Source organism: Myiozetetes cayanensis, unplaced genomic scaffold, assembly GCF_022539395.1.
Source record: "Myiozetetes cayanensis isolate MyiCay16 unplaced genomic scaffold, myiCay2020 scf2-11, whole genome shotgun sequence".
In the NCBI taxonomy this organism is placed as follows: Eukaryota; Metazoa; Chordata; class Aves; order Passeriformes; family Tyrannidae; genus Myiozetetes; species Myiozetetes cayanensis.
The window spans coordinates 17,621,212-17,643,115 of record NW_026087411.1 but is presented as its reverse complement, the minus strand read 5'-3'; the positions used below and the strand labels follow the sequence as shown (position 1 = coordinate 17,643,115).

The window sequence follows — 21,904 nt, the reverse complement described above, 5'->3', positions numbered from 1 at the left end:
GAAGCAGAAAAAAGGACTGAGCAACCACCATTAGTTTGCTCCCACCAAGTTCTCGGACACAGTGTCTGCAAGATGAAGTAAAAACAGATGGAAAAATTAGGCTGGGGATGGAGAGGAGAAAGCAGGTAAGAGTAACCAGCAAGATATTGCTGATTTATGCTATTGAACATGGCATGTTGCACGTGTGAAGTGCCAAAATGCTTGAGATATTATTTTTTGATGAGATTTTCCATCTTTTAATTTTGAAATTGCATTTCCGATTATTTACAAAGTGAACTAAATTAAAGGAGAAAAGAGTGCACAACAGGTGTAACAATTCCAGAGATAAGAAAAAAATGATATCTTGAGTGGGACAAAATATTTCCAAGATCACACTAAATCACTTGTTGCTTTCTCTCATTGTTTCACTCAAAACATTTTCCAAATCCTGCTTCAACCTGACCAAAAACAGTTTTCTCATTCTTTTAGCCAGAAATTCACAATCAAGACAATTCTAATTCTAGGTACATCCCCAAAGGATGCCAAAGTTGCACAGCTATTCCATATGCAGGAGAAAGTTCAGTAACATTGCCCTGTGCGACAGCACCCTCATTCATCAAAATTACATCTCAGGGATGCTGAAAACAGAGGGTTTCTGAATTATGAAACAGTACTGGGTCATGCCCTGAGCTGCTCCTCTGGGTCACTGCAGCACCATGCACCATCCAGTAACCAACTCCAGCTCAGCCTTCCCAAACTGATATGATGAGAAAGAAGTGGCTGTTCAGCTCCTGATTTGCCATGCTCAGGCTCAGCTCTCGCTTGCTTTGTGGAGCTCCAGGGACAGACTGTGGCAACTGCCTCTCCCTGTGCTATTTTTACATCGTTCCCAGATGCATGTCCTTCCACCCACTTTCAGCGCGGTTCTGTGGAGCAAACAAGGGAAGCTATTTCTGGAAAAGAATGAAAGAGGGTGGAAAACATAAAGTCATCAATACTTTACTTATGTTATTCCAACAGCTAAGGAGCTAATAAATAAAGCAGCAGCGTGTGCATGCTGTACCACCCACCAGTGGGAGTGCTGGGAATATTGCACCCTGGCTGAGCCCTCCAGCAGCCCAACAAAGGCTCCTCATGCACAACAACTTGCTTTTACAACTCCAGATGTCTGTGCACCAGATTGGCCTCACTAGACAATGTGCATCTGGGAAAGGCTGAAGTGTCTCATATGAGCACCTCCAGAGCCTGGTCACTGGTGCTGCCATCCATCCCTGGCCTCTGTTTAACGAGACTCATTGCATCCCAAAGAAGGGACCAATGACTGTGCTGCTGCTGCGGAGCAGGCAGGGGCCTGGCAGCACCCCCTGCCTCTCTTTGTCTCTGTGACACCACAGCTGGGACTTGCCTCTCCAAAAACCAGCTCGAAAAGTGTTAGGCTGAGCTGCTGCCTCTGCCAGCGCCCCTCCTCCGTGGTTCCTATGCGGCCCTGAGTCTGCCCTTGCCCAATATTTTACCCCTGGACTATTCTTTCAGGAGCCCTCCCAAAGTTTACTCCAGTTGGTCCCTCTTTTTTTTTCCTTCCTCCCCAGTGTAACTGCAGCGAAACATCCTGGCTCCCCAGAAGGCAGATTTCAGTTTAAGTTGTTGACTACAAGTGTTTTTTTGGCACTTACTTGGGTAATAAAAACCACAGCTTGGAAAAGCATTAAATCCAGCATGTCCAGAATTATTTTGTGTGACAATTACATCTGGGGTAATTTCAATTTAATACCTCACTGCAAGTGAAAATTGCAGCATGCAGCCCTAAAATTGCTGTAATAATGAAAATAAACCTGCTAAGAGCTGCCTGTGCTACCTCAGGCTGTCGCTGGATAAACGTTTTGTGCTGCTTATGGTATTTCATAGGTCACCCAATTGCCAACAAAAAAAGAAAAAAAAATGAAAAAAAGGAAAACCAAACAAACAAAACACAAAACAAACAAACAAAAAAATCCCAAAACAACAACTAAAAACCAACCAAACAAAACCCAAACCAGAAACAACACCCAAAACATTTTCAGGAAACCAATGAAAGTTTGGTTTGGTTTGTTTTAAATTGTTTAAAAAAAAAAAAATAAAAAAAGACAGTAAAAAAAGAGTAATAACTGCACTACCTATATTTGCAGCGTGTTGAAACTCTTTGGCTAAAGTCATTTAAAATTTGATGCTTTGAAACCTTGCAGCAGGACTGGGGAGCAATCCTAGCACAGCAAGTGCTAGCAGGACTGCTGCCAGGCTGAACTGCCTGCAATGTGGGCTGCTCCACCAGCTCCTAACATCTGGGAGACTGAAAGAGGACAGAAGCCAGGCTGACCTGCCCTAAACACCCCAGAGAGAGCACCCAGATGAAGAAACAATTGTTATTTCCTCCTGCAAACCCAGAAGTCAATCTTCCATTTTAAGGAAGTTTCATTTTTCTTGTTTTAAGGTTTTTTCCCCATTAAAACCTGAAATAATTTCAGAACTAAAAAGTTATTAGAAGGGTATTCTGGCTGAAAACACCTTGGGGATCACCCTTGGAAAATCCCAGTCTGAACTTGTTACACTTCTTTCAGGGGGGACAGAGCAGCTCATCTCATCTCCATGTTCCCTATGTGCCATTAACAGCTCAGGAATAAATTACGGAGAACTTGTTTGTGGGGGCAGGAAGCAGACAGCCAGAGCCCTGCACTCATAGCAGGAACTGCATAAAGTCCCAAACTTTGGACACCCCAGAATTCCTCACAGGCCCACGAAGTTCCTTACTCAAGATTTTTTCTTGATTTTCTTTGACCCTTGTGCTCCTGGTGAATGGTCTAGTATCACAGATCCGTGGCCTATGCACACAGCTACCCCTGCATCCCTAGATATCCTCCTGATGGGGCAACACACATGCTCATTCCCAGGGAATTTCAACCCATTTAACATTTAAAATTACAAACTTAATTCATAGTGCTTCCCACCAAACCAAGGCCCACCTTGCAAACATGGCTACACAGCACAATGGTAAAGACTAACAGCGTGAACGGAGATCGACCCTGTTCTGCAACCCCTCCTGGTCCTCCACAGGTCATCCAGAGGGTTTTCTCCTTGACACCTGACATCCCATGCCCACAGAGCTGTGACACATCTCTTAAACCCCACCTCTTACATTCACCCTCTCCACTGTCTCATTAACTTCCTTCAAGAAATCAAGAAATAATTATCATCATCCCACTACCCTGCCAGGCTTCTGCTCATTCTTCTGTTCTACTTCAACGGCCATCACCTGCCAACAACTCTGCTTTGAATTTTTAATGTTTTTCATGAAGTCCAAACTCTCCCTTCAGCACAGCTCACCACTTCCAAAGCACCCTCTGCATATTTATTTCCAACAGCCAGCTGCATCAGACAGAGCTACATCATCTTTTCAACTCCTGCCTGGCTCCTCTCTTCTCCCTGGAAACACGTGGGAGGGCAGTCTCATCACCACACATCTAAACCAAGGGTATTTGGGTTTTTCTCCACACTGAGCACTCACGGTGACCCAGAGGACAGAGATGTGCCATCACAAACATCATCAGTTCATACCACCCCCAATGGACAAACTACTTTGGGTTCCAGATGACATTCCTCAGGTCTGACGAGCTCTCCAAACTAGATGGCTCTCTCGAGTGAAGACACGTGCAAGAGTCACGTCACAGCAGTGCAGACACCACGAGCTGCGTGTTAGACCTGGATGCTCCACCAGAAGCAGAGAAGAACTTGGCGGAGAAAGGGGGAAAAGCATAAAAAGTCCTTTTAGCTCACAGAAAGAGTGAAATAAATTACACAAATCACAAAGGAAGAGTTAATATTAGTGCCAAAGCTCTTTGCTCACACCCATGCTGAAAGGAAGGCTCTTGCCAGCCTGGTCTTCTGAAGGGACTCAGCCAGTCAGGACTGGAGCAAGCTTGGCCTTGGCCTGGACCAAGTTATTCCTGCCTGGGAGAAGCCTATATAGCTTTGCTCAGGCTACACACCAGCCAGTTAATGACTGCCTTCCAGAGACACTGGTGTCACCCCACACCCAGCTGGAGAGACAGAGTGGCAGGGAAAGTGGAGGAGAAAGATCAGAGATGCTGAAAACACATCTGTACCTTACCAAAGGGACAGGAACCAATCCACTACTGGAAATGGATGGCAGTTCAGGAAAGAAAAATGAGGACAGCTTTCTTTAATAATTTTTCTTTCTTATCACAAAAAACAGCTCAGCCTTCTCTGGTTTGAACTCCTTCACTTAACTACTACAGTCATGCATCCTTGGTGTAGTCACACCAATTCCTTCCACCAGGACCCCAGAGGAAACTGAAGCAAGTCTTGACAACCAACAGGTGTGAAAAATTACTCCCTCAAAGGCAAATTAAAAGTACTGCCCCAGGGAGCAAGGGAGCCACCCACACTAGGCAAGTAAACAATTGCTAACAGGAAGGAAAGGACTAGAGCCCCAGCTGCCCTGCCTTGGCCAGTAGCAAACATACCCAGGTTCTGCACACCTTGGGATGGCAGGACATGCAGGCACTTTGTTCATACCTGTCAGGGTGGCGTACAGGACAACCTCTCAGGGTGGCATAACCCTAGGCAGTGGGAAACCATTGTGCCTAAACCCTTTGAGCTGAAACAAAAATAATAAAATCATAAAATCATAGAATGTTTTGGGTTGGAAGGTACCTTAAAGATCATCTAGTTCCAACCACCTGCCATGGGCAGGGACACCTTGCACTAGACCACGTTGCTCTAAGGCCCATCCAACACCTGAACACTTACAGGGATGGGGCATCCACAACATCTCTGGGCAACTTGTGGCAGTGCCTCACCACTCTCACAGTAAAGAATGTCTTCCTACTAACCTCATCTATTTTTTCCATGAAAATACCTAAAAATAGGTATCCCAGACACGGTGCGATATAAAACTATATAGCAATATATGTGCCAACTCGTGTGGAAGCTAGTAAATTCATAGAGCTAACTGCTGGACACCTCCATGCACCGCCTCACTTGACCTCTGGGTAACACAGTCTCTGGCATTTTTCCCAGTTATTTCTGCATTTCTCAGTTATCCATGCATTAAGCCCAGTGACTTGTGTCTCACTGCAGAGTACCTTTCAAAAAATCATTACCTGATGACCTCCACAGATGGAAAATCCAAGGAGAGCTGTTCATGTTACAGTCAGTGCATCAGTCTCATACAGCAGTATAAATGGGATATGACAATTCAGTATTTGCATGACCGGAGCACGATGAGGGGTCAGTGATCTTCTTTATGGTTTTCACCTCAGTCAACACCTTTGGTTCTTCTTGGCTCTCCCCAAGCCATCCTTCCTGCATGCTGCCTCAAAATACTTTTTCACTCAGGTTTGACAGACCTTCAGAATCCTACTCTGTCTTCCCAAGACATGCCCTCCTCCTTCTCTGGATATGCTTTGCCCCTCCTCAGTCAGGATGAGGCTGCCAAACAGAGGCCTGACCATAGTCTGACTTGCTGCCCATCTCCAGCATTGCAGCACCCAGGCCTTTGCTAGGGGACAGCTGCCAGCAGTGAACCAGCTGCTGGCACATCCTGCACTTGGAGCTGGGTCTGGGACAAAGATCTACTGAGAAAGCTCTGGGGTTCCCTCCAAAAGGCCAGGAGCTTTGATGTTGACCACTCTACCAGGACACACCACAGTTTGAGCATGAATGTTGCTGCTCAGAGCACGTGACACCTTTGTAGCATGATAGTAAAAGCAGTGGCTGCAGGAATTGCAACCAACTACAGACCTTCTTGTGTCTATCCTGGCCCTGCAGGTCCACCTTGGGCTGGCTATGACTGTTGGCAGGTTGGTGCTGCTGAAACACCAAAAGACCTAGAGCAAAGAGAGGCAGAGGCTGAAAAAAACAGCTGGAAGGCAGAATAATCCGGAAAACAGCCGTGCCAAAAGGAAAGAAGAAGGGACGAGGAGTCAGATGTCAGCTGGCAGTGCCATGTGATTGCAGGGATTGCCAGCTCAGGTTTGGCTTGCCAAAGTGAAAAAATATCCTTGAGAAAGGTCAGCAGGATTTCTCTGTGCTGGACTGGCATGTGCCTCAGGTTTGCATTCCCAAAAAGGGACTGAAAAATCCCTAGGGTGGCATGCAACAGGGACTGCTGGGGCTGGGAGAAACAGGGGTGATCCAAAGTGAGGAATCCTTGTTTGAGCAGATGACTTGAGGGTCTACAAGGGCTTGAGCAACAGTGGGAAGGCACATCTGCAACCAAAATTCAATGATGTTTAGCCTCAGAGCTAACAAGGAGTTATTTAGCAGGCTCTAACTAGATGCAATTGGATAAAACTGTAAGGAAGACCATCAGGAAAAATCTGCCAGGGCAGTGAACCAGTTCTGGCTGTAAATTAAGAATCCCAGAGGAACCTGTCCAAGCCTCCACCTCTCCCCTCCCCAGCACATGCTACCACAAAAACACCAGAAAATGCACAAAAGAAGAGAGCCCTTCTGAGGGCAGGACATGATAAAGCCCCTTCCCTTCAGCCTCCTCATTCTTCTGAAGTCTGTGTGCTACCACGGGTGTGACAGTCACAGTCTGAAGGCAAGCAGCTCCAAGCCCTGGCAGGGGACCACCACACACTCTGCCCACTGGGACTGGGTCCTGCAAATTGGCTGAACTCAACCGTGGATTGACCAAGAAGGACATTTTTCTACACAGCTTCTGGAATTTGAAACAGTGCTATATTTGGCTACCACACAATTAGTATTTCCTCTAACTCACTGCCTCTTTCGGTTCTCTTTCTTTCTTTTCCCTGTAAGATAGATATCTAAAAAATTAATCAAATGGCTAAATTTGAAGTAAGGGGGAAATGCAAGAAGGCAAAAATAACCTTCTGTGCACATGACGTGCTGCTGCCTGTGAACCTCAAAACTGATGAGACGTTCGTCTTTATAATTTATTAAAAATTTTCTGGATTTTTGTCTTTGGAAAAGGGGAGGGGGAAAAAGAGAATCTATTAAACAGGAAAGAAAGAATAGCAGGGCTGCATTTAAAAACAAGTTAAACCAGAACGTGTGTCTTGATTTTCAAAGCAGCTCATGAATAATTCAGACTTTCAGGGCCCTCCACACAGACTCAGGGTCTGTCTTACTTCTTGACTCTCTCCACTTTTCCTTCCTCAAAACTGATGCAAAAAGAAAAATGGAGCCAGCAAAAGCAAAAAGAAGAAAACAAAATGAAAAAAAAAAAAAAGAACCTTCTTTATTTTCAGTAGGCTTTTAATCTGTGGCCAAATTTATGACACCAGTTTTACTGGAATACCAGAGCTGATGGCAAAGGTTTTCACCTGGTAAGAGTAAAAGCAACATCTGGCACCTTGTACCTTCCAGGAAATCCACCAATCCATTATTAAAGTTCTTTAGAAGCCAGGACAGCCTGAAATTACATTTCAGAGGGCTGGAACCACGATACAAAGATTCCTTAGGGAGGATGCTTTCTGACCAGAGCTTCTTGGCACCACATGGCAAATTAAAGCAGAGGAAGTCCCCATCCTCACAATATCTCCTTAGTCTCAGCTGGAGAAGCACAAACCCAGCTCTGTGCTGTGATAGCTCAAAGACACTTTAAACATTTCGGGAGCTGCAGTGCTTATAGCAAAACTCCACGCAAATAGCCCCAAACCAGTGCCTGTGATTGCCCTTTTGCTGCAGTTGATGGAGTAGGGACTTTAAGGTGCAGGATAGCTGAAAAAAACAAATGAGAGTTTGATGGAGGAAACTGTCTCATGGCCTTAATTATCAACAGGAGCGAGCCTCGGAGAATTAGTTCCATTATTTACTAATACTTGACTTTGATTTCAGCCTACACAAACATATTGGGTCAATAGAAATACTGAGACAAGCACGGAAGTTAAACAAACAACTTCATTCTGTCAGAATTACTTGGAGCAAGTTATCAAAGTAATCGATGGCACGTAATAACCATAAGACAAGCGGTCAATACGATATAGCAGTCTAAGGCAGCAGATGGTTTTAGCAGAGAGTGATCAATGGTGCCCCAGGAGTGCCAAAGCACTTGGTGATGAAGTGATGCCCATCACGAAATCATCAGTGGGCCCTGGTGTGGCTCGTGTGGGTGCAGTATCACTCTCTGTGAAGTGCACCAAGACAAGCAAGGTTTTCTCTTCCCTATAAAACCCCAGGATCCTTCATAGGGGGTTTAAAAAGGAGATCCCATGCCTCCATGGATTGACTGGTGCTGGCACAGCCACCCCGGGGGCTGCGGTCAATCCTGGTCTATCAGAGACCCCCATTCCTCTCTCCATTGGGAAGAAGCCCCTCTCCCTGGTGCAGTGACTGCCACAGTGATACCTCATCCTCCCACCAGTGGTTTCTGCATCCGCCAACACACATTGCAGCATCACTTCCACTCCAGCACATCGTTTGTTGCCGAGGAGCCCAATGTGTACTTTTCATCTGATACTCAAAATCACTTGCTTTTAAATACAGCTTGTCATTTTTAGATGACTAGAGTGTCAAAAACTTGAGATCTAAATGAAATTTTTCCCTTTTCAGGATGAGAAAAACAGATTCCTTCAGCTTTAAGTTTTCCCATCTTTTTACTTTTAGATTCACCAAGAGCTTTGCTTCTGGTTTATCCTGAAATTGCTACCTCCTGGCTTTTCTTTTTCTTAAATAACTGAAGAAACATGGTTATTCACTCAGCTCTACTGAGCCCTGTCTACCCACACAGCCGCCAAAATCAGGCTCCAGAGGTGTGGCACTGACAACATGGACATAAGCCAGGTGTGGGGAGTGGAGTGGATCCCACCACCCACTCTGTCTCAATTTCCAGCTTCAGGCTCTTGAACACAAGCAGCAGTGCCCATACCCAGGCATAGTTCACCTTGAAATGGAGCAGCTCATCCTCAGGGTGCAGTGACTGGCAGGTCACTGTCTTTTATTAAATTCCCAACTCTCCCTCCTCCACGTTCCCCATCGTGACAGGGACACACGGTAAGATCATTGCTCCACAGACAGATATCTCGGGAACGAGCTTTTATCTCCAGGTGAATGTGTCACAAAACTGGAGCTAATTAACTGGGGCTCTGTTTTTGAAAAAGGTTAATATTTTATCACATGTCTTCTGTCTTGAGGAATAATTAGCCCTGGCAGTACTAGCTCTGCTATTTCCCAAGGGACTGAGCAAGAGACTGGAGGCTGGAGAGAGACACGTGGTATTGATGGATAGGCTGGGGCTCAACTCTGGGCTAACAGTACCTCTAACCAGCAGTCACTCCTCAACAGAAACCAACCTGCTACAGAATATTAACAGAGGCAAAATCCTGTTCCTGTACATAATCTGCTTGTCCATTCCATGCCCTCAGGTGGAGGGGGTACTTTAAAGCACGGCACTGCGACTCAGCCATGAGTTTCACAGCATTGACACTGAGCACCAGTCCAAGTCCCTTCTCCCCAAGCACTGCTGCCAGTGCCAGCTCTGAGGCACTCTTCTCTTGTTGCTCCAGCACCCCTGTCTGCATAACAAAAGGGAAATCCCAAAGGGCCTCCTAACTCTTCCATCCCCAAAACAAACCTGTTCTCATGGGGGGTAACCAACTGCTGAAGCAAATTCCCATAGGGACTGCACAGAAGAAGGTTCCCACAGTAAGTCCTCATCAAAGGTACAGCGCACAACATCTCTCCATGAGGCTGCTAAGAACAGGGCCGGGATACAAGCAGGGTAGATGAATGAACTGAAAAAGGATGAGGGAAGGGTCATTTCAGATTGATCCAGAACTATTTTGTGCATGTATTTTTCTAGGCAAAATGCAGAGGGTGGGTGGGTGGGGAATTTCCAAAATGAAATCAAAACTGTCTCATAGGGAAACAAAGCCAAAATAACTTAAGGGAAATAAATCTGTCACTTGGAGAGGGGGGAGAAACTGTTCTCAGCTTTCTTCTCTCTGAAACAGCAACTTTTGGCAAGGAAAATGTAAGTCCACAAAATAAAGGTTTTCTCCAGGGAAGGGACAGCTGGGATTGAAGCTGTGCCTGCTCCCAAGTGAGGTCCTCAGATTCTTTCTAGGAGGGTGCCTGTCCTGTGCAGATGCTCTTCCTACCCAGTAAGGCACTGTGCAGCCGGGAGAAGGGACAACTTGGATAAACAAAACACAGCAATGAGAAATTTAATATTATACCACGATGTTTGCTGGAACAGTCCCGTCACCCCCACTGCCAGCAGCCGGGTTCTGAGACACAGGTTCTGAAACACAGAGTCTGAGGCACCTACAGACTCCCTCGGTACCCACGCTGCCGATTCCCTTTGCCCTGCAGACACCTTCTAGCCAAGAACACAACTCACGAATCGTTTCTGCTCACTGTGCAGACAGGTGCCATAACTCACACTCCTAGCACAGCCCTCTCAGATATAACTAGCTTTACCCTTCAGAAAAAAAAATGAGTAACACAGCCACTTAAGTGACACATCTTCCTGCATCTACAACACCCGCCTGTACACTTCCATCAGCTCCTCATACAGTCTAGCTCACTCCTCAGCTCATTCTCAAGGGTTGCCCCCATTCTCCTCATATAAGAAAAGGAAAAGGAGAGGGGAGGAATAGCACTGCAGAATAAGCACCACTACGTGTGCCATCACCCTACGGCATCCACAATCGAGACACAACCAACTCTGCTCCTGGAGAAACACCAGCCTACCCCTACTCCAGCACCCCTTCCCAGAACCAGTTTTAATGAAAGCCCCTCAGCCTGCCTTTTCTCAAGGCAGCCCCTCAAGATACAAAACTGCACCATCTCATGGCACTTCAGCTCCTTCCCCCTTGGTGACCACGAACATTCACAGTCAGAGCTCCAGGGCGTGACTCGTGACCTGGGATCAGTGGAGCTGTGGTCCAAAATCCTGAGTGGAGCCACCCCACTGCCAAGGTAAGGAAGGCATAGCATCGCTGGAACCAAAAAGTTAGGAAGAGGTCCTGTTGCTGCGATGCAGTTGGACTGGTAATGACAGCGACCCTCTGTCTGTGCCAAGAAGGCATGTTGACTGACCTGACCCACCACCTCTAGCTCTAGGGAGTGATTAGGTAGGGCTTGGAGAGCAGGGCAGTACCACAGGCTGTGTCAGACATCAAAGCAAAATCTGGGATTGGGTTGTGACCTCAGTGCTTGGAAGCATCTCTTCTCCCCAGGGTGATCTGTGCAAGTCACACAGGGTGGTTCGGATGTCTGTGATACCCAGGGAACACACTAACTCCTGGGAAAAGCATGGGCAGAGCCAACATGGGCAATGTCAGAAGCCTTGTCACATCTGAGGAGGGAAGAAGGGGCTCTTCAGGACAACTGAATGTTGGGATGATGGTCCAGGAGCATTGGCCAAGGATAGCTCTCGGCTCAGACATGGGCAGCCATCTCAGAGGTGATGTAACTTCTCTCAGTGCTCAAACCCATTATACTTCTTGCATAAGCTCTCCAGGAGCAGTAGGTGCAACTGTTGGAAAGAGGCACCTTAATGCAGGTGTTCCCACATCTATTCCAAACACCAACTCCAGCAGAAGCAGCTGAACGTGAAACACTAGATTTTTTGCATTGCCAAAATGATCCACTTTTATTTCCCTCCACTTTCAGGCAACCTAATGGAGTAGAGACTCCATGGGATTTTTGTCTTTGACTAAGTTTTCTCAAGCTTTTCTCAACCCCACCATTGGCAAAGCCTTGTAATGTTAAGCCAGAGAAGATACACAAGTGTGGTAATTAAGTGCATCACTCTTAAGTGATGAACCCCAAAAGAGGAGACAACAGAATTCCCCTCACTGCTGTCCCACAAAGAATGACCTGAGGCCACCAAAAATATCAACATCACCCAAGCAGCAGCACAGAGTCCTGTGCCTGTTAATCACACGGATGAAGGTCTCCAGTCACCTCGTCAGTCCTCCTTCGGGACGACCACACAGCGATGCACAGATTTGATACACAGATTTTCTACTGACATAACGATCAATCCTGGGAAAACCGTCAGGCAGTGAGGACAGGAAGCTTTATCAGGCACGGTTCGATGTGCACCTACCGCTGCTCTCATTGAAATGCACTTGCTACGAGTGACTGGACAAGATACAGTTAACACAAGCACTGCAAGGACAGCAACTCCAGCAACTTCAAAGCTTATTACCCAACCACAGGCAGCTGGGGGAAAAGAACTACAAATTCCATGTGCTGCAACCAAGGTTTTTACATTACATACAGCTTTTACAAAATGCTGGGGTGAGCCTGAGGTGCAGGAGTCCCAGTGGGCTCATTGGTTTCTGCACTGAGACAAACCTGGGCTGATTACATAGCTGACCCAGCTTTGAGCAGGAGGTTGGATTAGAGACCTCCTGTGGTCTCTTCTAGCCTGAATTAGCCTATGATCTTATGAAATGCCTGCTTCTGATTAATAGCTGTCTTTCTTTCCTTGCTTAGCTGCCAAGAATTGCAAACCTCAGTACTCCTTGTTCTCTGTGCTACCTGAAAACAATCTCTCTGTGTTTCAATCACACACCTGTTCCTTAAACCTCACTGGAGTTTGAAGTTCAAATTCACCCAGAAAACGAAGTGCAAAATGCCACTATGTGTGGTGAGCACTTCAGATGGACTGAATCTACAATGTGCAGAACTGAGCTCTTTTGAGTGAAACAGATTTGGGTCCACCTGTACTCTTAGATTGGTCAGGTTTAGCCAATGGACACACAAAAAACCAGTGTCAGCCCAAGAGCTACTATGGGCAACAAACTGGCCATTACAACCATGAGATGCTGGTACAGTTCCCTGACAGAGGCTGGGAGGCCAAAATAACCAGTGCATGGCAGTTTGGGGGATGCAGTGCACACCCCTGGTCAAACTATGCCTCACCCTTAAGTCTTTGGCCAGATAGGACCTTCCCAGTTTGCATCCTCTAATTGTACTTCAGGCTTCAGGCTTCAGTTCATTCAAAAGCCTCAGCCCACCAGCAACACGTAGGTCCAACCTGTAAGTGGCAGTAAGTGTAAACTAGCACAAAGCTATAGATAGTGGGGTTTGATCAGGGGAGCTCCATACTGGGCCTTCTGTTAGCAGACTGCAAATTTTCCCAGCTAGGGGAACTGACTGCTAATAACCTTCATGTTTAAGATGTAAATTCCTGAAGAGCTTGACAACAGGGTAACTTAATAAGAAGAGGTAATAACGACAATTCCCTAAAAAAGAAAATAAATCCCAGATCACATGACAATCCATTCTTTTACATAGACAGTACAGCTGGATCTCAAATAGTTGGTCAGGGGTTGGCAATAGTGTGTGCAGAGCAAGCTGGCTGCCCAAAGCTGTCTCTCTTACAGACTTTCACCTGCCCAACTGCATTAATAGAAGCTACACCACATACTAAGATACTTCCTTCACATTCCCAGCTCGTGCTAGCTATTTGTACCATAGTCAAAGGGTTATCAGGCTGCACACAAGAGGCATGAGCAATTCTCTCTCTACCAAGCCTGTGAAAGTTTCAAACTGAAGCCACAAAAGCCATCTCACCAGTGGCAGTAAACAAAACCTTGGCCAATACAGGCAGTTCTAGTTTATCCCCAAGACATAAGCCAGCCTCTGCTCTACTTAATGGACTGTTCTCATATCTTCATCCCAAGAGATCTCAGCCTAAGGAGGTGATGGAAAAACACAGTGTAGAGTGCTAACCTCTTGGGGTCTGGTGTCCAAGAGATGAAAGCAATCACGCTGTTTCCTAATGGAGATATTTTTGTCTCAAATGCATTTTCCACCATAGATTTGAGCAACTGCTCGCCTGCAGGATCATGCTGTGCTCTTGTTGTCACTAGAAATAAGGACACCAAGACCAAAGACAGGGGGATCCCACATCTTCTCTTACCCAGCTATTTCAGCTTCAAAGTGCTTTGTATCTTTTGAGAGATCCAGGGACAAACCTCATGCATACATGACTTTGCCCAAATGGGATAAATTTTATTTTGTAATGAAATTACAAATATCCTGGCTCTGCCCAGAGAACAGTGTAACAACCATAATAACAGACCAAGGGACAGAAAAACTCTTGAGAATATTGCTGGCAGCCAGACAGCAGCTAATAATGAACACCAAAAGCAAGAAGAGACCTGTACCCCCTTACGTTCAGCCACTCCAAGCCCACATGAGGTACTGCCACCCTTCTCCCATCAGAATATCACACATTTCTCATGGGGGAGCACTCACACAGGGATCCCCAGCGCACAGAAGAGGGTGTAGGACAGAGCAAAGCCAGCAGAATGCACACATGGCCACACAGGGACACCTTTTCCAGCTTTCAACAGTGCCACGTTGAGATGTGGCAGCATTTGAGCACTACCTCTCCCCCATCCTCCTCACCTGGCTCCCTCCTTCACATCTTAGACTGTACAGCTCCATCCATCCTCACAGAGAGGTGTCCATCCATTCTGCACTGTACTCAAGGCTCCTCTACTCAGACCTGTCCCACTCCCTCCCACCCCAGCAGCCCTCTGCCCCGAGCAGATGCACCCAGAAGCATCAGGGAGGCCACAGGTGCATGCACCCATACCCACACCATTTCTTGCCCTGGTCTACCACACAGCTCATCTCAAGTCAGCAACTCACAAGACACTGCTTCAGTAAGCAATTTTTAAAAATAATAATCCCTTGGGACTTAGTCCGCATTAAACAGGGTTGTGGATTAGCTCAGCTACAGTCCAGAGGCAAAAGTGAAAAAATGTATGGAGTCAGCAAAGGGAAAGGCAACAGTAGACCAGGAAAACCTCTAGGTTTGGTTCTGCTCTCAACTGTTCAAGGTCCACCTGGGTAACATCCCTGCAAGCCTTCCCTTTAATGGGTGGGTTTGGCCCTTGAGTGGGTTTGGCCACATGCTAGGTATTTACCTGTTTCTGCAGATCTAAGGTTCAGGTAGAACTGAGGACAACAGAGTGGAGCAGAGCCTCTGATCCGCCCTGTCTGAGGTTTCCCACACATGTACGTTCTCCAGACACTAAGTTCTGCTGGGGACTCTCAAGAAACCAGGTGAGAAAGGTAGGATGCTTAAACTCCTATGTGAGGTACAAAATGCATTTCTAGATGCTGAGACCCAGTGTTCACCTCCAGTCACCTCAAAATGGTTTTGGTCTAGCAGAAAAAGGAAGTTGAAAGAAGACACGGCAATGTGAAAAGCCCAACGGCATCATAAGCATCCTAACCCAAAGGCAATACTGTCAAAAACCACTTTTCCCCTCTTCGACTCTTCACTTCCAAGAAGATGTTACAATATTTTCAGCGCACTTGACTACTTGCCACTCCTGGGATGCAGTCAGTCATCAACTCATCCAAAAATGGAGCCACTTCAAGCTCTGCACGCAACACAGCTGCCCTCTTGCAGTCGGCACGCGGATGTCGACACACGCTCTCACGTGCTGTGTGCCGAACGTGCTCACACGGGACACAGGGATGCGGGGAAGGTGTTCAGTGGCAGAGATGCACTCTCAGCCCCACATGCCCATGTACACAGGTACCAGACCCAGCAGAGCTGACCCTCAGGACCATGTGCTCTTCCCAGTCGTTCCCATGCACAGCGCACAGTCACGTATTTTTGACCACCCCAACTACAGCTGCTCCATCGTAACACTGAACGTGCAAGCTCTGCACCCTTGGGACATGCTGAAATTAACGGCTCAAAACAACACTGCAGGGTGTAATGCTTCTGCTTGAGGACTGAAATCCTGACATTTCTGGACCTTGAAAATGCAAGACAGCAGCTCTCTGCTCCAGGGGAACATCACAGCCATCGCGTACTTCTTCCCATCCCTCCACGAACAGTTCATACGAGCAGAGCAACCAGCCCTGGGCAGCCCTCCTACCCAACGGACACTCTCCAGCTGGCACTGCAAGGCGATTTGAGTGAAGAAATCTGGAGGAAATCTTATGGTGTGTGTTGTTCCCTGAAAAGGGAATAGGACAGACTACAAGGGCAGAGCTTTTCCAGGGGGCACAAGCTAGTGTGACCTGGCTTCTGGGCTGCCAGGATGCTCTCAATTTCAGCAGACAATGCAACACATGGTCTTCCTATCTGCAGTATTCCTGCCAGCCTCGTGTTTCAATTGCAACTTGATTTTAGCAGCTGCTTTCTCTCGCTGAGACACACACATACTCACACAACCACACCCCTTAAGCAGCTGTAAAATTAAACTTTAGCCAGGTAGGTAGGACCTCTTGTAAAGCACTGGGGACTCAGGGAGGGAACTTCAAAAATCCAGTCTTTTGCTGGAATTTGAGAGGTTTCCATCCCTGGCCTGCTTGCTCTATCAGCTCTTGAGACAGCACTACTAAACGTATATCGGCAGTGTGGAGGTAAAAAGTAAGGCAAATAGAAGAAAACAGACAGTGGAAGACGCTTGAAGCTGTCTGACATGATTTGCAATAGCTAAAGAAGCCTGCTGGAGGCTCTCACCTCTCCTCCAGCCTCTCCTCTCTTCTCCTTGTCCCTGAATTCACCTCTCCGCTTCGCTGCCATCAGCCAGCACAAACCCCCGCTCAGGCTGGTGCTGGCCATGACTCGTGATCCCAGCCCAGCCTGGCAGCCACAACTGTGGCATCTGCACATCTATCAAACCCACCGGAGCATTTGGGAGGCAGAGGTCAGCCTAAGCAGCATATGGAGCAGTTGCGTGGTGAATACCGGCCTCCTCAGGAGCTGTCTGCCACAGATGGAAAAAGCCCAGGAGCCATCACGACAAAATCTTATGGCCGGGGGCGACGCATCCTCCCTGTCAGCTTTCCAAGCCGCTGAGCAATATTGGAAACCTCAGCTCCTCTCCTACCAGTGCACACGCCCAGCACTGACTCATTCACCGCCGTTTCGGTCCTGCGGTTTGCCAGTGGGAGTTGTAGAAAGTAGGATGTGGAGATGAGTTAATCCCAATGGCATGTGGCTACCACGATGGAGGGGGACTAGCCACCCACTCCGGCGGTATGAGCTGGCTGTGCACAGTGTGGATGTGCCATGAAGATCCAGGTCCAACCTGCTGATGCAGTCATAGGGATTTTTTAACCTTAACTCTTGGTGGGGATGGGATATACCACCACAGGACCATACAAGGTCCTCTCCTGGAGAAAGGTATCCCTTTATGTGGTCCCAGGACTTAGTCAACACGCAACCAGGAATGGAGTTAATGGCAGCAAAATTCAAGGGGGTCACCAGGAGCAATGCTCCAGCTGCGAGATCTCACAGGCCAAGTGGCACAAGGCAGTGCACAGAAGGCATGACATTTCCCTGGCTAAAATAAACCTCAAACCAAGCCCAAGTTCAAATCCCCACACTAGCTAGAGACAGGCAAAGAGAGCCACCACAGTTTCTCCAGCTCTGATTCCTTGGAGTACTGCAATTCCTCTCCATCTGAAACTATTCCACTGGTTGTAATTTAAAAACAAAATCAATCCAGCAAACATTGCTAAGCAACTGGCTGTCAGTGCCACATCCCATCCCATCGAAAGCATTTGCCCTCTCCATGCCCTTCTGGCAAGGAGCTTACTGCTCAGCCTTTGCCAGATTTTGCAGCTATTGTTGGAAAGGTCCAGGTGCTTGGCTGAATTAGCAAAGAAAACTCCAGGAAATCTTCTGCAACCAGAAGGATAAAACCAGAAGGAAAAATAGCCCACAGAGAAGCTGCAAGGAGCAGCATTCCCACATCCCAGCCCTTAGGATCCAGACTTCAGGGTGTGGGTCTTGGGACATTACCATGGTCTATAGGCCTATGCATCTCAGTGCTGCCACGTGTCATACAGAGGGGATAAAGGATGGGGAGCCAACACACTGGAAACCTGGTCACAGAGCAGAGCAATCTGCTTTGAGCAACATCTGACTGAGAGGCTGAAGGAGAACCTGCTTGCTCATGGGTATGAGCTGAAGAGATGGGCGAGACCCTCTCAAAAGCCTCCTAACCCCTTATGTGAGCCAGGCAGGAGCCCCTCGACATGGTGGTGCCCCTTAAATGTAGGATCTGCGACAGGATGTATCTTCCCCCAAAGTCAGCTGGAGCAGAATCAAGGTCCAAATCCTCGGGTTCACTCTCAAATAAGGAAGCCTGAATGCTTCCAGTCTGGCTTGCATAAAGCGGCTTAATCTAGGTTTTCCGTTGAAATCAAGCCTCTAAACACAACCTCCAGTAGGTCATGCAGCATGAGCCCTGGGGGTGTCCCTTCTCTGTTGTCCACAGGATTCTCCTCTTCCTTTTGCAGGAGGGGCATCTCCTACTCAACACCATGCTCCACCCTCTTTATATATTTCTGTGTATATTCTTGCAAAGCCAACAGCAATTTCTCTCTGTTTCAAGAGCAGGCCATGCTTATCCATGCTTCCCCACACAGTTGTACTGGACAATTCAAGACCAGCTTCTAAGTTGCACGGTAGCGCCTGAGCATCACCTGCGGCAGCTCCCGGGACACCTGTGATCTAAACAAGGATTATCTTTCCTGAGCGGGCTTAGTTACGCACTTTCCTCCCTCCCTCAACCAACAATCCCAGATCCTTTTCCCTCCTCCATACTTCCCATCAGCGCCTGCCTCCCCCAGATCTCCCGGCAGCCCCATTTCCTCTGTGGCCGCTCTAATGCTCGGCTAATGGTGCATCAGCCGCAGCATTCTCCAGACATATTCAATAAATCAGAATCCAATTACCGGGTTAAGGAAATTGGAAACAAATTAAATTAGCCCTAGCCCCTCCCAGGTGCTGTGCCCTCACTTCCTCCTTAATGAGAACTTTTCTTTCACAGGAGCACTCAGCACCGCATCTGCCCACCCAGGAACAAGGTGGTTGCCACTGCGCAGCACGGGTACGGCAAAGGGGCAGCCGAGTCGGTCTTCCCTTTTAGTAGGGCAGATGGTTAATATCCCTGGCATTAATTCTCTCCAGGAATAGCACACTAGCTCTCTGCTCAGCTATAACAGGTGTCTGTCAGGGCTGACAGCTCCTCTCCAGAGAAAAGAGCATCTGGTCCTTACTACAAAAAGAAGCTAAATAAATAAATAAGCACGTTATAGGGCAGGAGAACTCGTGCTGTTTCAGCATTTCAGCCTAAGTGCTGCCTTTGAACTGGAATAGGGGAAATTCAGAGTTGGGTCAGATGCCAGGAGTGGAGTTGTTCTGATCTGGGAACAAGGTGCAGCATGGGCAGCAAGGTGCCATGACTGGGTCCAGCACAGAGCTCCCACCAAAACAGGACTTCCCCCAAAGGGCTCCCAAGAGAAGACTGTAGAGAATGGCTGCTGCCAGCAAGTTGGGACACGATGCCAGGCAGAGCTCCTTGGAAAGGGTTTGCACCGTCTGTAGGTTGGTGAGTGACAGCAGGGGCCAGGCATATGCTGTGCCCTCAGAAGACAATGAGGAGAACTGCATTGAGGGAACCTTGGGAATTTTTCCTTCACCAGTGGGACACCTCTGCATCACTCCATCCAGAAAACTAACCATTAACCTCACTGACCTTCAACAACCTGCACCCACGAAGGGCAGCTCTTCCCTGAGGAGTTAGGAGAGGCAACCACAGGAGGTTACAGCTGCGCTCTCAGCAAGAAATGGTGCACCAAAACTCCCATCCCACCCTTCTCATGCTGACAAGGTAGTAGGGCTCTGTCTACAAGACAACCCTTGCTGCAATCCTCCCTGCCTCTCCCAAGGGGTCCTTTGGGTGCCAAAGGATATTTTTGAACTCAGTGGTGCTGAAGCAACCAGTAATCCAGAAAGTTCTTACCTCTCCCTCTCACTCAGCAATTGCCTCTCATTCCCCACTCCTCTCTCTACAGAGCCAAATCAATGTTTAACAGTTATTTTATCCGCCTTGCACCACTTCACTGCATTGCCTGCAGAGTAAGAGCTCCCAGCACCAGTGAAAACTTTGACCATCATGGAGAAGTGTTCTTGCGCACCCATTACTTTTCTGAAGGTCAAAAAAAGGGTTTTCCTTTCTTTCCTTATAATTCCAGGAAAATTTATATAGGTTTTAATTAATAGGTTTAAGACTTCCAGACATGCCAGGATATCAAGCAAAGTGAGTCAATCCTAAAAATATAACTCAGACAGAAGCAATCTCAAGAACACCCTCTGCTCTGTGGGCCAAGGGCCCAGACCCACCTAGCAACCCAAAACCACGGCCCTGAAGAGAAACGAACTATCCACCCAAATATAGTGAAGTTTCACAAGATCAGGAGAAAGCAGGGGGGAGGCAGAACCTGTGATGGCGGGTGTCACGGACAGCACGGTCACTGGGGATCCTCTCGCTCTCCCGCTGGTTAAAGGCGTGCAGCCGGTACGGGTCCTCGCCGCCCTTCCACCTCCGGGCACTCAGGTACCTCCGCTCTTCAAACTGATCCCAAAGGTCGTCCCAGTCCACATCCGACTCCTGCACGCACAAAGTCAGCCCCATTAGACAGAGGAGAGACCAGGGGACACCTGACCCCACTCCAGAGATCCTCCCAAGTCCCACCGGAAGGTCGGTCAGCACTGCAACATGGGTAAGCATTGCAAGAGCAGGCCAACAAGGAGTCCCATTAGGTCTTCGGGGTTTATTTTTTCCCCTTAGGTCCCAAAACACCATGTCAGAGAGAGCCTGCCAATTTGAATTTAAAATGACTAATTTGAAACCAAATTCAGGTCTCTGGGGGATGCCGCTCTCAAGCAGCATGGCCTCAAGAAATATAAAAGCGCAAAGGTTTTGTGAGGGTTTTAATTTCTCTCCAGCCAAGAAACAAAGGTATTTTACATCACTTGACCCATCGCCCCTGTAACTCTTCAGAAAAGGGCCATCAACAGGAGATGTTTCATAAAGCACAGTCCCACATTTCCACAGTCACTCCCTAGGCCGAGGACTAGCTCAAGTAACAGGATTCTAGAAGAACAGGTGCCACCATCCTTCCAGCCCAGTTTCAGTCCATCTTCGCCACAACAAGTCTCCCACTAAGGTCTTCAGCCCTACCACAGAGAGAAGAGCAAGCAAGCACGTGCTTGTGCGGCCCCCCCTCCAGAAGGATGGAGGAGCTGCATTTCGGGGCTACCCAACAGCTCTGACAACCATCGGGGGTTTAAGCATCTCTTGGTGGGTTGGTGCTGTTGGGGGGGGTTTAAACATCCCTCCGTAGCATGATGCTGTCAGGGGGTTCAAGCACCCTTTGGCAGTGTCTGAGCCAGCCAGCACAACACCATGCGGATAAGATCTCGTTGCAGCAGCACAACCTCTTTGATCTTGGCCTACCTGTAGCACTGAGAGATGCAAACATTTACAGACATCTCAGCCCTAAAGAAAATTGTGATCTTATCCAATAATTGATCTTTTCTTCTTCTTTTCTTTTTTTTTCACCCTCCTCAGTTCACACCATCTCAAAGCCGATTTTGCCTGCTAATAGCACAAAATGAAGCTTTTGAAATGGGTGATTTTTATCCTGTAATTGATTTTTCTCGCATCTGGCAGTGCATTTTCTGTAGTCAGAGGAAGGGGAGGAGGGAGCACTGGCTCCTGCAAGTGAATCACTGCAGGACCAAGCCAGGCACTTCCAAACACAGGATGCCCCCATTGCTCTGGGTTACAGCAACATGAGTACTTCCAAAAAGGCAGCAAAGCCCAGGCATGGAGGGGTTTCCAGACACAGGGCTATATTCATCCTCCCCTGGTGTGACCCCATGGCCTTCTCAGGAGCTTCTCCAGCATTTACCCCATTGTGGGAATATCAGAAGAAACTACAGGGCCACCAACCACACTGGAAGAAAGTCACTCAAGACCAAGGGAAAGTTAACCAAGGCTGGGAGAAAGTTATGAAACCAGCGAGGTCACTGCAGGAGGTTTACGAGAAGGATGCACAGAACCCGCCTGCGGACTTTTGGGAGGACCGACGTGCTCAGGGTGATAAATAC

The 21,904-nt window shown here is 47.7% G+C and overlaps 1 protein-coding gene across 1 annotated transcript in view; it reads right to left on the bottom strand.

Moving 5' to 3' along the window:
* GALNT14 (polypeptide N-acetylgalactosaminyltransferase 14) overlaps positions 1-21,904 on the bottom strand; it is a 100,904-nt gene that overhangs the window by 44,393 nt on the left and 34,607 nt on the right. The window contains exon 2 of the mRNA XM_050316153.1: positions 20,230-20,399. Coding sequence (XP_050172110.1) covers positions 20,230-20,399 — 170 coding nt within the window. The remainder of the gene's footprint in view (positions 1-20,229; positions 20,400-21,904) is intronic.